At 57.5% G+C, this 15,414-nt stretch overlaps 1 protein-coding gene across 5 annotated transcripts in view; it reads right to left on the bottom strand.

Moving 5' to 3' along the window:
* Positions 1-284: 284 nt before the first annotated feature.
* DYNC2I1 (dynein 2 intermediate chain 1) overlaps positions 285-15,414 on the bottom strand; it is a 77,527-nt gene continuing 62,397 nt past the window's right edge. For 3 of the 5 annotated variants that reach the window (XM_054726154.1, XM_054726155.1, XM_028132570.2), the window contains 10 exons: positions 14,206-14,378; positions 13,376-13,538; positions 10,166-10,279; positions 10,000-10,061; positions 9,660-9,711; positions 7,709-7,769; positions 5,442-5,541; positions 5,182-5,313; positions 3,001-3,224; positions 285-604 (listed from right to left, as the gene is read on the bottom strand). In XM_054726154.1, the coding sequence (XP_054582129.1) occupies positions 430-604; positions 3,001-3,224; positions 5,182-5,313; positions 5,442-5,541; positions 7,709-7,769; positions 9,660-9,711; positions 10,000-10,061; positions 10,166-10,279; positions 13,376-13,538; positions 14,206-14,378 (1,256 nt within the window). In that variant the 3' untranslated portion in view covers positions 285-429. Of the gene's footprint in view, positions 605-3,000; positions 3,225-5,181; positions 5,314-5,441; positions 5,542-7,708; positions 7,770-9,659; positions 9,712-9,999; positions 10,062-10,165; positions 10,280-13,375; positions 13,539-14,205; positions 14,379-15,414 lie in introns of those variants that run through there. The other 2 variants (XM_054726156.1, XM_054726157.1) reach the window with 2 other exon arrangements.

The raw sequence follows: 15,414 nt of genomic DNA, 5'->3' as shown, positions 1-15,414 counted from the left end.
TCAATCCCCAGTGTGGGGTGTGCAAGAGGCAGCGACCAATGATGCTCTCTCATCTTGATGATTCTATCTCTCTATCCCTCTCCCTTCCTCTCTGAAAGCAATAAAAATAAATAAATAAAATATGGTAGTGAATGGATAATATTTTAAGGCTGTTCTAAAAATAAGCAGAAATATTCTCAGAAAAGAGTGTACTGTGCATGACTGTATTTCCTTTGAAGTTCAGGACACACTACAAATGTTTCCATTCAAAAATGGTAATTTATTTACTGGGAATATAGCTGTGACATCCTGTAAAATGAATTAATTATGTACAGAATACATGTGTTCTACTACACACTACACACGCACATGGGTGACAGGCCCTCTGGACTGGCCCTTCCGGGCCGGGTCCCCGTGTGCTGTCCCCCGACGCCGCCAGCGGCTCAGCCCCTACAGCGCTTTCTGCAGAAGCAGCCGCAGTCTCCTCTGCTCGTCCGCCACGGGGGTCGCCCACTTTCTCTTCAAGAACTGGACATCCATGTGGCCGGAGGCTCTGGCCAGCACCAGGGCCAGGAAGCCGCCGCTGGTCCTCTCCGGCTCGCCCACGACCGCCATGGCCACCAGCCTGGAAGAGAGACTGCGTGACTGCGAGGCTCACGGTCGGACACCGGGGGAGCGAACGGGAGTCTAACCCTGCCGTGAGTCAGAATGAAAGGTCAGCACAGAAGCCAACACTGGGAAGGCTCTAGAATCCCTTTTGAAAACTCCTGACCGGGAGGCCTGCTGCATGGACCGCTGGTCACCGTCACTGCTGAGGACGAAGGACTTGCTCCCGGACAGGCAAACCCACAGCCCTGGGCCTGCGGGCCGCCTGCCTGGGAAGGACCTGCCGGCGAGAAGCCCGCAGCCCCCAGCAGCCCCTGCGCCCGCCCTTCGCCGTCCCTCTGTCCAGGCCTCAGAGACAGTCTGGCACCGTGGCTGGGCCCCAGGTCGGGAGTCACCGCATCACTGAGGGGCGGCGCAGGGAGAATTCAGCCCTCCTGAGCCCACAAAGGAACAAATCTTGAAAAATTACAAATCTTGAGAATTTCTACCCCACTGAGCATGTTAAGACTGCTGCTTAGTTATTGCCACAAACTGGAAACTCCAGGAACGAAGCAGAAAGGGGCGGCAAGGGGACCAGGAGGAGCTCAAGGGCAGCACAGCAGCCCCGCTGAACTCTGCAGACAACGTTAGAACTGGGGCGGAAGCGCCCCTCGGCACTCCCAGGCCTCGCCTTACTGTTTGTTGTTAACATCGATTTTTTTCTAGGGAGAGTGGGAGGGAGGGGGGGAAAGAGTGAAAGGGAAAGAGAGAAACATTGATGTGAGAAAGACATCGATGGGTTGCCTCCTGCATGTGCCCCTGGGGGTGAGCCTGAAACCCAAGTACCTGGTCTTGACTAGGAATTGAACCCGAGACCCTCTGGTGCTCAGGCCACCGCTCCAACCACTGAAAACACTGGCCAGGGTTGTCAGGGCCAATTACTGTGCTGGGAAACAACACTAAGATAAAGCGTGCTTCGGATCTGCGCGCCGAACAGAATCCAGGCGAAGAGGGCAGAAAGCAAAGCAGCGTTGGGGTTGCGACCTGCCGCCCAGGCCGCAGCGCGCAGAGTTTGTAATCACTTTAACTGAACTCTAACGGGGCAAGTTCTTCCTTCATCTACACTCCTGCCTTTAAAACTCTAGAGAAAAATAACTGGGCACTTTCTATGAATATTATTACTTCTTTAACATAAACACTGCTTCCTGCTAACCACCGAGGCAGGCGGTGTCTGGGAGAATGTTCTAGATCACGTCTGCCTTTGCTCCACTCCCTTGGTCTGAACTGCTCCCTGCTGGGTAGCTTCAGCCCAGATGACGGACTGACCACCATCCATGCAGGAGGTGGGGGGTTAGGGTTCGGGTCAGGCACAGTTGGCCCCAGCACTGGTGGGCCCGCCCGTCCCAAGACCCCATCTCCCAAGTCTCTGCCAGATGCACCCTCCTCAGCCAGACCTTCCTTCCTGCCCATTCACAGCCCTGACTCCCCTGGCGCACACCCGTGCCTCCTCGCTCCTCCCCACCCCACTGTGGAATCTGATTTATTCCTCACCCATCTGGCCCCACAAGGACGTGAGCCCACTCACTGGTCCACTGCATACCTGGTGCCAGGCGTGCAGTAGGTGCTCAGTAAGTATTTGTTTTATTAAATAACTGACAAGCTTTTTGGAATAAACTACATGCATATTATGTGCTTAGAAGTGAATCACAGTCTGGATTTTGATTATGTGTTTTTTAAATCATTAGAATAAAGTATACACCTAGTATTTTCCAGATCTTATCACTGTGTCCCTAACGCCCAGCAAACGATTCTGTTCCAATCACTCTCCAACTGGGTGTCCCACCCTCCCCATGCTACTCAAGCCATCACAGTCAGGCAATTACCAAGGAGAAATACAAAATCTCAGGGAAAAGGACAGGGGAGAAGCCTTCACAGAGAGGCTTTAGAAATAGCTCTAGTTTCCACAAATAAAACAAGACGGGGATTGCTGGAGGCCGACCATGACCATCTCCACGTCACCGGCTCCACGCAGAGGCCACACGCTGGTGCGACTGCGACTGCGCCCGCTCTGGGCAGAGGAATCATCCACGTGACAGGGTGCCAATGGCTGACTCCCAGACCACGGACTGAAGACACTAGACGGAGGGCTCCAAATGGCACATACGGGACCACGCGACCAGCGAGCGAACGTGGCTAAGGAGTCGCCAGCCTCTTCCTCCCTTTACTGAAGGACAACGATGGGGAAACAGTGCCGTGTGGGTTCTTTAATCCACAGACTCCTCTGGATCAAACTGAATCCACATCCTTACAGTGGTTTGTAAACATTACTTACACTGATACCGCAGAACATTCCTTAAGCAGCATAACCACGCTCTAACGTCACAGCCAGGGCGCTCTGCAGGGACGGCTGGCGGCAGCACGCGCCCTCAGACCCACCTGTCCGGAGAGACGGGCTGCCTGGCTACGGGGCCCAGGTCGCTTTTCAGGAGGTCCCAGATGTAGATGCAGGAACTGTCGTCCTGGACGAAAAACACCGCCGGCCGGGTCGGGGACCACTGCAGGTTGGTGATGGCGCGGCCCTCGGTGCCGAGGCCCCACTGCATGACCGGCCGCTCGGACGCCAGCTGGTGGAGCCTGATGCTCCCGTCACAGCAGCCGGCCTGCGGACGGGAGACCGATCAGGGCTCTGCTTTCCTCTGAACCACTCTCCCGGCGGGAAGGTTTTCAGAGCATCAGCGTTTTTCAGTTGGTACAGCAAAAATGTCATTTTGTTTTTGAAACATAGAATGCTAACATTAAATCTGTCCTAACAAACCACAAAGGTAAGAATTCACCTGGGAGGCTCTGGGACATTTTGGACTCCTTCCCCTTCCCTAAGTGGCTAATAGGCAATGAACTCAGTGAATGCACAGTCGGTGTTTATTTTTAGCAAAGTTGGATCTCAGTGATTCAAACACAGAGCATTAAGATTGGCTCCATGAAAACCAATAAGGTATCTTTAAAAAGATATACATGCATTTGCACCAATGACACAGTGATATATCCCTGGGTTGAAATTTCCATAAAACTTAGCTGGTTTAGTAAAAGACCAAATTTTTAGCTACAAAGAGAAGCTTTTACTCTATATATTCAGTCTGTCCATAAGCAGGGCAGAGGCACAGCCAGCATCCCGCGAGGCTCGGTGCCCTCGAGGGCTGACTCGTGGACACGCGTCAGGCCGCCAGGGGCCAGGCTTCCCTGCTGGGGCCTGCGCGGGCGCGGCCTGGGTCGGGTGCCCTGCACAGCGAGCACTTCTCACTGCCCGGATCTTGGTTTCCACGTGTTTTTTCCTAACAGGAGCCAGGACTCCCTGGAGAAAGGGCTGACTCCAGGGGTTTACTTCACCAGAAAGCAAAAAAGGGCTCAGAGAGCAAGGAACCAGTTGCAAGGACCCCCCAGGGACGCTCTGAGCAGAACAGAGGCAGCAAATGGCTGTAAGCCACTGAGGAGAGTAAGGGGCCATGTGCCCACACTTACATAATACATACATGCCTCCATACATGCCAACAAACATGCCTACATACACACCTAACATACATATTTACATTTACTCCTACATAGTAGAAAAGACAGCAAACTAGTAAAGATGGAATTAACTACAGGATGCAAAGCCACCATCTGAAATCACCCTGACAAAAGATGCCAGCAAGGATCATGAATGGATGCAGGTAAGAATGTGAGGACACAGTTGCGGAAGTGAGGGTGCAGGTGAAGATGGATGCAGGTGAGGACCTGAGGGTGCAGATGAGGAGGGTGCAGGTGAGGAGGGTGCAGGTGAGGAACTGAGGCTGCAGAACAGAATGGGTACAGATGAGAAGGGATGCAGTGAGGAGGGATGAGGTGAGGATGGAGCAGGTGAGGGGGGATGAGGTGAGCATGGGGGCAAGTGAGGACTTGAGGGCACAGGTGGGGAGGCCGCAGGTGGGGAGGTGATGATTGGTAGGGGCCTGGCAGAGCACCCACTTGTCCCCCGCGGAGTGTTCGCTATCAGAAAGGGAAGACAGCGCCTCCCCAGTGCTGTTTCCACCTCACCCAGGCGCATCAACGGGCGAAGACGCAAAACCAGAATCTAACTGAGGAAACATCACGCCTCCAGCTAAGGGCACCGTGTGCCTTTCAAAGACGTGAAGGCGGTGAGAGACTGAGGAGCCGCACTAGCTGGGGGATGCATGTCCGGAGGCTGCTGCAGCCACACCCCAGGCAGGTGGGCGCACAGCACTGGCTTCCTGAGGCGGCGGCTCTGAGGCCACAAGAGCAACCCGCACTCGGCCCGAGGGACGACTGGGACGACTGCAGGACTAAGTGCACCCGCAGGAGAGGGCGGAGCGGGCGGCAAGGGTGTGCCGCGGGGCACCCGAGTGCCGGCAGGCAGGGCCCGAGCTCCTGGGAGCTCTCTGTGACAGAGGCTGGGGCCACCGCAGCCACGTGACGACCGGCACCGCTGGGAGGGACTGTCAGGAAACCTCGCGGGGACACGTGCGGGGACTGAGGCGCCGTCAGTGGTCGACGCTAAAAGCCGATCCGTCCCTGCAAGGGCTCTGCTGCCCAAAGGAACGGGTGCCTTACACAGATTCTCACCAAGAACGCCGGCTCTCCGAAGGGCGAGAAGTCCAGCACGGTCACCTGCACGGGCCGCGGGCCGCGCTGCTGGGCTCTGAAGGATCTGGGGAACACCCTCAGGTCCTGCCGGGAGCCGTGGCCTACAAAGCCCTGGCGACAAAAGCACAACGTGACTGAAGGCAACATTGTAAAAGCAACAGGGAGTCCATCTTAGTGCCGGTGCTGATCAAGCACCGCCGGGGAAGGGGTTCCAGAAGGAAGTTGAGAATATTCCTCACCATGTTGGTGCCGACAATAAAGTGATTGGGATCTGAAGGCAAAAATTTAACATTCAGTGTTTGCGCGGCTCCCCAGCGTGCGTCGCCTTTGCGGGAAAGGCTGGAAGAGACAGCAGAGGTGAGCGGACGGCTGGGACGGAGGGCGACGCCGGCGCAGCACACGCGTCCGTCACACATGTCCCGTGCGTGACTGCTCCCGCTTCTGTTCCCGAGCTCCGGAGCGTTTCCGCAGGTACGTCTCACATGCCGTGCTACGTAACATTCACGTCCTTCAATCTCACAGGCAAGCCTCACTTCCAGAACTCTCTCAGATGGTGCCATTATCTCCGCATGCGCACCCGCGGGCTGTGCGCAGCGTCTGTGCTCTCTCTCCGCCGCCCTCATCGGCCGTGATGCTGACGGCTCAGCTGCGCACCCGCCCGAGCGTGGGGTTTCCAGTCTTCTCCTCCCTCTCCTGGGCTGGGGCGGGCTTTCTGGGTTTCTCTCTCACGAAGGGACCAGGACCCCAGTGCTGTGCAGGGTCCAGCCTCGGGCAAGGGTGGAGCCACAGCAGCCGCGGGGCTCAGGGGCCCAGCCTCCTCCTCACACGCACACGCACGCGCGCACACACACACACACACACACACACGCACACGGGCTGCCCCTGGCTCCAACCTCCACCCTGGACCTGGCACGGGCAGCCGTTCCTCTCATGTAAAGACTGGTGTGCACAGTCCTAACAGCAGAAACCGCTCTGCCGGAGCCAGAAGCAGGAATCTGGCCACTGCCCCTCTCGCCCACACGCAGGACTGCACTGTCACCTGTCACTCCAGAGCAGAGCTGAGCCCTCCCCGCTGCCCAGATCCTGCCTCCGCTCCACTCCTCCTCATCTGTGTGGGACCTGGACCCCGAGCCAGGCACTGGCGAGGGCAGGGCCTCCCTCTCACCTCCTAGAACCTTCACTGAAGGCACCCTCATCCCCACGGCGGTGGCCAGCCCCGACCCTGACCTTCACACCGACCCCTGCCACGGCCCCGGCCCCGGCATCTCTGCTCCAGTCCCCGCCTCTGCTCGGCTTTCCTTCTAAGCCCCGAACAGCTCCCATCGCCATCAGGAATGGAGGGCCGTGGGAACCCTCACTCAGCACACACTGGCTCATCCTTCTCGGGCAGCAAGCCTCCTGGCCACGCCCCGACTGTCTCGTGGCTTCACGCCCCGGCCTCCATGTCCTGCTCCTGCTGGCCCACCTCCCATCTCAGGGTCACTCTCCGAGAAGTCACCATTCACCCCCCGCCCCCGTCGCTCTGAGCTCCAACACGCATGTGCATGTTCCCATAGAGCGAGTCACGCGTGTGCCATACCCACGGCGGACGAGGAGACATGCCGCCACCCAGGGTCACTCCCTCCTCAGACTCCTGAGTTCAGGGACGACAGGAGAGAGGGCACAGGACCTGGTGAGGACACTCTGGAGCTCCCGGCCGGGGGCTGTCTGCATCTGTGCGACAGCTGCCTGCCCTCGTGGCCAGGCCTGTGCCGCTCCCCTTTGCAGGCACAGGTCCTGGGGGACCCCGTGAACACCCCTCCCACTGAGCGCTGTTCCCGGGACACAGGGAGCCCACCTCAGGAACCACGGGGACTCTGTGTCTGCGTCCTTACAGGAGCCCGGGGTCCCACCAGCCCAGGGGCCCCCATGGGCACAAAGGCAGCGTCTGGGGTTGGTCCGAGCGAGTGAGACGACTTCCTTAACCAGAGCGGAGGCCCCGTGTGCGCGCACAGGCACTGCAGGCGAGCTAGTCGCGAAGCTGCCCCTGCTGAGCGCCCAGGTGTTCTGTCCGAGGCGAGGCTCGGGCCGGCATCAGCACCTTTCCCGGGAAACCTCCTGCTGACAGGTGGCCCTGACTGCAGCCAAGGGCAAGAGATTTCTTCCAGAAATAGATTAACATGGAACATAAATACTGAAGACGACATTTGCATGCTTAATAAGAACTTTGGGGTCATAACAAGTCATATGAGTAAAAGCAGAAATCTAAACTTCTCAGTTAAACTTCCATGTCAATGTTTCCAGTCCTATTTAACTTCATGGTTGCATGAACACTGAATGAGAACTAGTCACATAGCACCGATTTATAAGATGACAACATTTTAATCCAAGAAAAGCAGCTGGCTCTCCATCCGGGATGTGCCTTTACACTAACTCATGAATGACCAGGCATTCGGCCATCATCTACGTCGCCTCCCCGTGTGGGACCCAGGCCTGTGCTGTGGGGCTGCCTCCCGGGGGCACTTACCTGTCGCTCAGCCGAGTCACAGAGCTGTGCACCAGCTTTATCCTCCCTCCAGGGATTAGCCCTAAAAGCAGGGAGACGAGGAACAGATGTGCCTGTGAGGACAAGCGACCCAGTCTCCGGAATCATGCCTCACTGCTCCACACCTGCATCAGGGGACAGACCAGAAGGCAGGAGCCCCCAGGTGCAGGTGGGGTTCCTGCAAGGCCCTCGGGGCTCAGCCAAGAAATCAGGGTCTGCAGGCAGAGCCTTGGGAAAGGACAGGTGAGCCCGGTCAGGAAGCCCTTGCCTTTCGGACCTGACCAGACAGAACCAGGCAGCACACTGAGCAGAAGACAAATGAATAAAAGCCAGCACTCATGGGTCCCGGGTCCGGGTGAGGCCGCGCGCACCTAGGTCCGGGTGAGGCCACGCGCCCCTGGGTCTGGGAGAGGCCATGTGCCCCTGGGTCCGGGTGAGGCCACGCGCCTCTGGGTCCGGGTGAAGCCGGATCCCGGGTCCGGGGGAGGCCGTGTGCCCCTGGATCCGGGTGAGGCTGGGTCCCGGGTCTGGGTGAGGCCACGCACCCCCTGGGTCCGGGTGAGGCCACGTGCCCCTGAGCCCGGGTGAAGCCGTGCTCCTGGGTCCGGCCGAGACCAAACCAGAGGGAGTCGGACCTCCGTTACCACCATTTGTCCACCATCCAGAGCTGAGGGGTCAGTGCCGACATGTGCACATGAGGAACTGGTGGACACTGAAATTGGGTCTCAAAAGAACTGTTGGTCCAGAAAGAAACTCACTACAGACTGATTCATTTGCCTGTCAGCATAACTATTATTGCTCGTCTCACATTCAGTTCTTATAAGTATATCTCTAGTGACACATGATCTCGCTCATCTAGGGGAAATGATGAACAACATAGACTGATGAACAAGAACAGACCCAGAAACAAGGAGGCATCGATCGGACTATCGGGCCTCAGAGGGAGGGGAGGGGAGGGTAGGGGGAGGGGGGAGAGATCAACCAAAGGACTTGTGTGCATGCATAAGAGCCTATCCAATGGTTAAGTTCAACAGGGGGTTGGGGCATCCGTGGGGAGGGGTGTGGGATGGGAATGGGGGGATGAGGACAAATATGTGACACCTTAATCAATAAAGAAATTAAAAAAAAAAATAAAAATAAAAAGCCAGCACTCAGCGTCCCCCATTCTCCTCGCAGCAGCACAGCGCGCGATGGGCCCTGCCGGGCACACCCCCTCCGCGCCTCTGCCTCCTCCCAACCACTCGCACACCACACCTCCCCTCAACGTCATCACGGCCACAACCTGCCCTCAGCCACGCAGTGGCTTTGCTTCCTGTCTATTCCCAATACCTTCCTCCCATTTGTAATTACTGCATCTTGAAACCCAAATTCTGGGCAAAGCACTGTCCTCCATGCGTCCATAAACAAGCTCCGCCCGCAGATGCAGCAAGGAGACTGCCAAGGCTGCCGTCAAAGGTGGGAGGCAGCGTCCGCTTTCCCAGGTGTCGCCAGGCCTGAGCGCGCCCCCGGCAGCACCTTCTGCCCTGAGCGACGCGAGCCCTCAGCCCCGCGCTCCCTGTCCACTCACCTGTTTCCTGGCACCTGGGACGGGACCAGGCTGCTCAGAGGACGCGCATCAGTGAAGGACTGGTCCCACCACAGTGGGCGCTCTCTGACCGGCCCCTGACCTACTGCCCGGGACAGAGCGTGGAGCCACCCAGCACTGGCCCCTGACGCACAACACGGGAGCCGAGGGACAGACCAGACGTAAAGGGAACTCACTAGGCCTCGCTGCGAGCACTCAGCCCCACGTCCTTTCCTCACTGCAGCCTGAATGACCGGAATGTTCATTTTTCAGGTAGCCAACTACTTATTTTCAAAGTAGTTAATACCATCTTTAATCTATTCATTTCAGCAAACACTGATGGAAACTCATTTTTCATTTAATAGTTACCTAAGTCACTTATCGAGCCTGCAAGATCTGCCTTGGGTAATTCAACCACCACCTAAAAACAGAATATTGAGATGAGCATGAGCACGTTTTACCATGAGAGAGCCGGAGCGCAGCAGGGGTCTAACGGAGACACCAGCTGTAGCGGGTGCTAAAAGCGTAGCTGCTCCAGACAGAGCGGCCTCGCTTCAGAGCCATCCCTGCGAAGCTGCCTGCCCCTCCCGCCCTCGTCGGGCCAGCGCCTCGGAGCCTCTGCACGCCCTTGACCCTCGTCCCTGACAGCCACACACTCTGCTCCCAGAACCGGGGAATTCAGGGGCGCGTGCCCGTGTGCTCCACTCACCCACACGTTGAGAACCCCACTCTCGTCCAAGGAAGCGATGTGGAACGACAAACCGGACATTTCTAACAGAGAGGGGGCGGGGGGGGGGAGGGAGAGAGAGATGGCTCAGCGAGGAGCGCAGGCATCGCCTGAGCTCAGGGTCCTCGGGCGGGGAAGGGTCACGTACCTTCCTGAGCAGAAAAGGGCGAGAGGACAAAACTCTGTTTCTTGTGGCCAGACGCCGAGACAGGCTCGATGGCTCGCAGAGGGCTGCGGTGGTTCACAGGGGTGAGGACGCCGTCTGGGGAGGCGCAGGCGCCCAGGGAGCAGTAAGTTAGACACAGTGCCATCGGGTGGGGGACACAGGTGCTTCTGGGGCACATGCTCCCCATGGGGACCACGGCTGAGGTTCCACTGCCTTCCGCACGACCACGGAGCAGAGACCACAGCCCCCAGCCGCCTGTGAGAGGAACGGGACGTCCCGTCTGCGGGTGGAGGGCCCCAGGACACCCTCCAGGGGGAGGGGGTGTCTCAAGGATGGACGGAGACCAGAGAGACAGCTCAGCTCCCAGGGCAGCCACCCGATGGGAGGGCTGGAGAGACGCAGGGCAGGGCCGCCTGGAGCCGCTGCTTCGGGAGGGAGGGGCCACAGAGGGGGCGTCCAGGCAGACTCGCCCCAACCCCGTCAGACCCGACACCTGCGCTGACTAAGCCCCGGCCTACACAGTGTCCAGGAGGAACAACCAAAGTCCACAAGGGCTCCTGTAAAAACGCAAAGCATTTCCGCTGATGAAAATCCTCCCCTCGAAACAGGCAGGAAACAACCCCACACTCTACCCTGCCTCTCACCCCCTGAAAAGCATGTAAAGCAAACACACACAGACACGCCTGGAATCAGAAACTCAGAACAGAATTTTTTTAAAAAACCAGCAAGAAATGAAGTGAGAGTTGGGGCTGAGCGCAGGAAAGATGACGCATAAACGACAGGTCTGGAGCCGATGGGCAGGACACAGGTGGCGCCAGGATGCGGCTTGGCTTCTACTGAGGTCCATGGACCCCTCCCTCCCCGAGCCCACTGAAGCCTCGTAGGTTCGGGGACAGGACGTGGTGGTGACCTCAGAGGTTAGTCAGGAACATGGGCAGCTCACTGGAAAGGTTCTATTCCAACAGCATCAAAGCCACGAGGAGCCCATGGGCCAGGGGGGGGGGGAGCCTTTTTCAGCCAAGGGCCGTTTGGGTTTTATAACGTCCTCCGTGGGCCATACAAAACTGTCAACTTCAAAATTAGCTGCTATACTGGGTCAAGCATTTAATGCCTTGGCAGGGCCGGCCCAATGATTTTGCGGGCCTTATACGGCCCACGGGCCGAAGGTTCCCCAGCCCTGCTATAGACTCACACATTCTCAATTGTAGAGATATCACCCCCAAAGGGGCAAAAATTGGTTGTTGGGAGACCAAAAAACAATACTTGCTCTTTTTATGTATAAAACACAGACACACATACAGTAAGATAAGCAAGCCATGCATGTGTGGTGCGGAAATTCCCTAGCGGGCCGTCAGGAAAAGGAGTGAGAGAGAAGGAGCAGACAAGCCCTGGCGGGAGGACATGCTTGTGAAGACACATGTGATGAAGGGCTGGTGCCCAGAATGCACAAAGAACCCTCACCACTCCGCAGTGAGAAAGCAATGAATCCGCTGCAAAATGTGGAACAGACCTGAACAGACGCGTCTCAGACAGAAAGCGAGCGAGCACCTGAGGCGCTCCACAGCCCGTGTCATCCGAGCGCCACCGTGAGAACGACAGTGGGAGGCCGCCACACGCCTGTCAGCGGGCGAAACACTGACGGCTGATGGCCGCGCGCCGCCCGGTGCCGACACCCAGGGTGCCTGTGGGGAGGCAACGTGGTGTGAGCGTGCGGAGCCAAGTTTGCCGACCAAGCGCCGGGTGTTTCCTGGAGGAAAGACTGCTCAGCAGAGGGAGCGGCACCGGGAACTCTCAAGAGCACGGGGGCCACAGATTCCTGCACGAGGGGACACCAGACGCGAGGTGCGGCTCCTATGGCCCTCGTGCCTTACATCTGGGAAATCAGACACAGACAGAGAACCGACCAGTGACGGCGGGCAAGGGAAGACGCAACACCCAATGTGGATGGGCGTCAGGGTGAGGGCCGTGAGAGCGAAGACAACGGGGTGAGGTCCTGTGAGTGGACAGCCCTCGTCTCTGAGCACCGGGTGGAGGGTGAGGCGGCCGTGAGCACAACCCTGGGGAGCACTGGAAAGAGCCCGGACACGAGCCTCTGCCAAGTGGTGGGGGCTGCTGGGTGACTGGTTGGTTTTGATTGTAGTTGCGCTTGTTTGCCTGTGGCTATGGTTGGCTGTTCGTGGTTGTGTGGTTGTGGGTGTTTGGCTATGGTTGCTTGTGGCTGTGTTGTTTGGTTATAGTTGATTGTGGCTGTAGCTCTTTAGCTGTGGCTGCTTCGCTGTGTTTTTTGGTTGTAGTTGTGTGGTTGTGGCTGCTTGTGGCCGTGTTGGTGGCTGTGTTGGTTGGTTGTGGCTGTGGTTGCTTGGCTGTGGTTGTGTTGGTTGCTTGTGGCTGGTTGGTTGTGGCTATGTTGGCTGGTTGTGGTTGTGGCTGTGTTGGCTGGTTGTGGTTGTGGTTGTGTTGGTTGTGGTTGTGGTTGTTGTGTTGGTTGGTTGTGGTTGTGGTTGTGGCTGTGTTGGTTGCTTGTGGCTGGTTGGTTGTGGCTGCGTTGGCTGGTTGTGGTTGTGGTTGTGGCTGTGTTGGCTGGTTGTGGTTGTGGCTGTGTTGGCTGGTTGTGGTTGTGTGGTTGTGGCTGTGTTGGCTGGTTGTGGTTGTGGTTGTGTTGGCTGGTTGTGGTTGTGGTTGGCTGTGGTTGTTTGGTTGTGGCTGTGTTGGTTGGTGGTGGTTGTACGGTTGCATTGGTTGGTTGGTAGTGGTGGCTGTGCTGATTGGCTGTGGTTGCTTGATGTGGTCATGGTTATGGTTGCAGCTACAGCTGCCTGGCATGAAGATTCTTGGGGTCCAACCAAGGGTGCTGCAGGTCCTGTTGTTCCAGTTCCTCTCGTCCCCCCTGGTGGAGGTAACTAAGCCAGGAGCAGACATACCAACACGCCTTAAGCTACTTTAAAACTAGACACGTCATCTCACTGAGGATTTGGAATCCACACATTAACAAGAAAGACCTTACAATCTGCTGGCCACGGGCTAACCATGGCCTGAAGGCATTTTTGTTTCCCTTTGTCCAAGGCCTCTTTTGCTCATAGGTCAGACCGCATCCTCTGGGTAACCTGAACAATAAATGCCAAGACATTCAGACATTCCTGGAGTCCGTCACACTCGTCTAGAGACGCCTAAAGGCAGGCGGGCCTCACTGACCAGTGGAAAACGTAGCTGTCCTGAAGGTCCAAAAGCAGTCGCTCAGCTTCACATAACGATGCATCCGAGAGTCTTCTCTCAGGTCCCACACGATGACCGAGCCATGCACGGTTCCAGCAAACAGCAGGAAGGCCTTGAAGGGGCTCAGGCAGCAACAGGTGACCTGGGAGGACAGAGAGCCCTGCTGCCACAGCTCCCGGGGCCTCCCCGAGAAGCTGTGGGACACGAAGCAGGTCAGGGCGTGTCTGTGTTGGCTTTCTCAACGTGCGCCAGGCCCCACTCAGCCCATCAGCAAAGCCACCTTCTGTCTCTCCACTTATAGCCTGCGTCACCAAAACTTATCTTTAAGCCACAACACTGACGCCAGTCAAAGTTATTGTTCTCTACAGTTTGGTGGAGTCACTGATTCTGAGGCCGAGGAGCATGTAAACAGGGTGACCTGCGGGGCCACCAGACCACGACCCAGGAGCCAGGAAACGCATGAGACTACAGACTGGAATCTCAAGCAAGTAAGAAACCTCTAGCATGTCCAGGACCCAGACAGCACAAGCAACAAGTCCACTCTGAACCAGAGCCATGCCCAGGGGCTGTGGCCGCTCGGCCTGGAGCCCTGACACCCATTCCCACGGACTAACAGGTGTGCGGACCAGGCTTCACACTGGGTTTCCTCCGAACTTACAAGTTTTAGTCAAAGCAGACCCGCCCACGTCCTGTCACAGCTGCACAGACAGCTGAGGGCGGCCGGGAGGAAAGAGAAAGGGCCTTCCAAGCCCCTCCCCTGTTCCCTGCCCAGCACTGCGCCCACCTGCCTGCCCGTTCCCCAGTCATACCTGCGACTCACACACCAGGACCTTCTGCGGCCCCGAGGGCTGCCAGATGTCCCACACGCAGAGCAGGTGCCTTCGGTCCAGCGGGGGCGCGCAGGCCTGGCCAGGAAGCCCGTGAACGGACACCACCACCTGCCTCCGCGCCGGAGAGGTGTGCAAGCTGGACACTGTCCGATCTGGCGGCAGAATACGGGAAGTGCTCAGCATTCGAGTGGTCTGCCAGAGCCAGGTTAAACTAACACACTTACACATATGTAAATGCATTCAGCTTAGTGAAGAACAGGCACGGTCCCTTCAAAGCTCCACATGCCTGAACTGCGGGCTGGCCAATGGCCACAGCTCTAAAGAAAACTGTCTCAGTTGTCGTGTGGTTTTGCTAAAAAGTGATCCTTCAAACTTGGTACAACACAGCCTGGAGCCTGGCCACCTCGGTGGGCCCTGCCGTCCCCTGAGGTGTCACACCGCCACGCTGCTCCACGGGGCCCTGCCCCCTTTGTCTGTCTCCAAGAGCTTGCCCCGTTCACTCTACTGCGCACGTCACTCATTTAGCACGCTCCTCGTCTGACCCTCTGCTGACTCTCACCAGGGCCCGGGACACTGGGCACACGCTGCACATGGGCCAACGCAGGAACGAGGAGCGGCCCGCTGGCGCCACTCTGCTGCGCTGGCGAGCATTCCTGGACGGCGGAAGCATCACTCCTTCTGAGGCCTCGGCTCACAGGTGTGACCAGCGAGCCTCAGACACCTGTCATCCAACCTCACTTCCTCTGTCACCTCAGAATTCATTTTACCAAAATGCAAATCCACAAGGAGACCCTCCGTCCTCAGGCGGGTCTCCCACGCCCTCCAGAGGCCAGTCCTGTGAGGACACACACGCTCGTGTCCCCCATGAGGGACTCTGTGCCTGTGGCCCTCGTACGAGCGCCTCCAGGCCTGCGGGGCGCCACCGGGCCGCTCCGGGAGAAGAGGGGGTGTGGTGCGTGCACACCTGGGTTTTGAATTCCACAGCCACAGTGCTTTACTATTTTCTGACAGGGTAACTCTTACCTTTAAAAATAAAAACACCCCCCAAAACACAAGCTTTTTTAGCTAAAATGCCATTTTGTTCATGTGAAACCCCACACAGCGAAGGACAGAAGCCCACTGCCCGCCACCCGCCCTCCCGCGCGGCCGCCTGCAGCCACCGTTTCACAGCAGGGCCGCCTCAGGCAC

This window comes from Eptesicus fuscus, chromosome 14 (assembly GCF_027574615.1).
Source record: "Eptesicus fuscus isolate TK198812 chromosome 14, DD_ASM_mEF_20220401, whole genome shotgun sequence".
NCBI classification, from domain to species: Eukaryota; Metazoa; Chordata; class Mammalia; order Chiroptera; family Vespertilionidae; genus Eptesicus; species Eptesicus fuscus.
The sequence above is the reverse complement of the archived record's forward strand: the minus strand, read 5'-3'. Positions and strand labels throughout refer to the sequence as shown.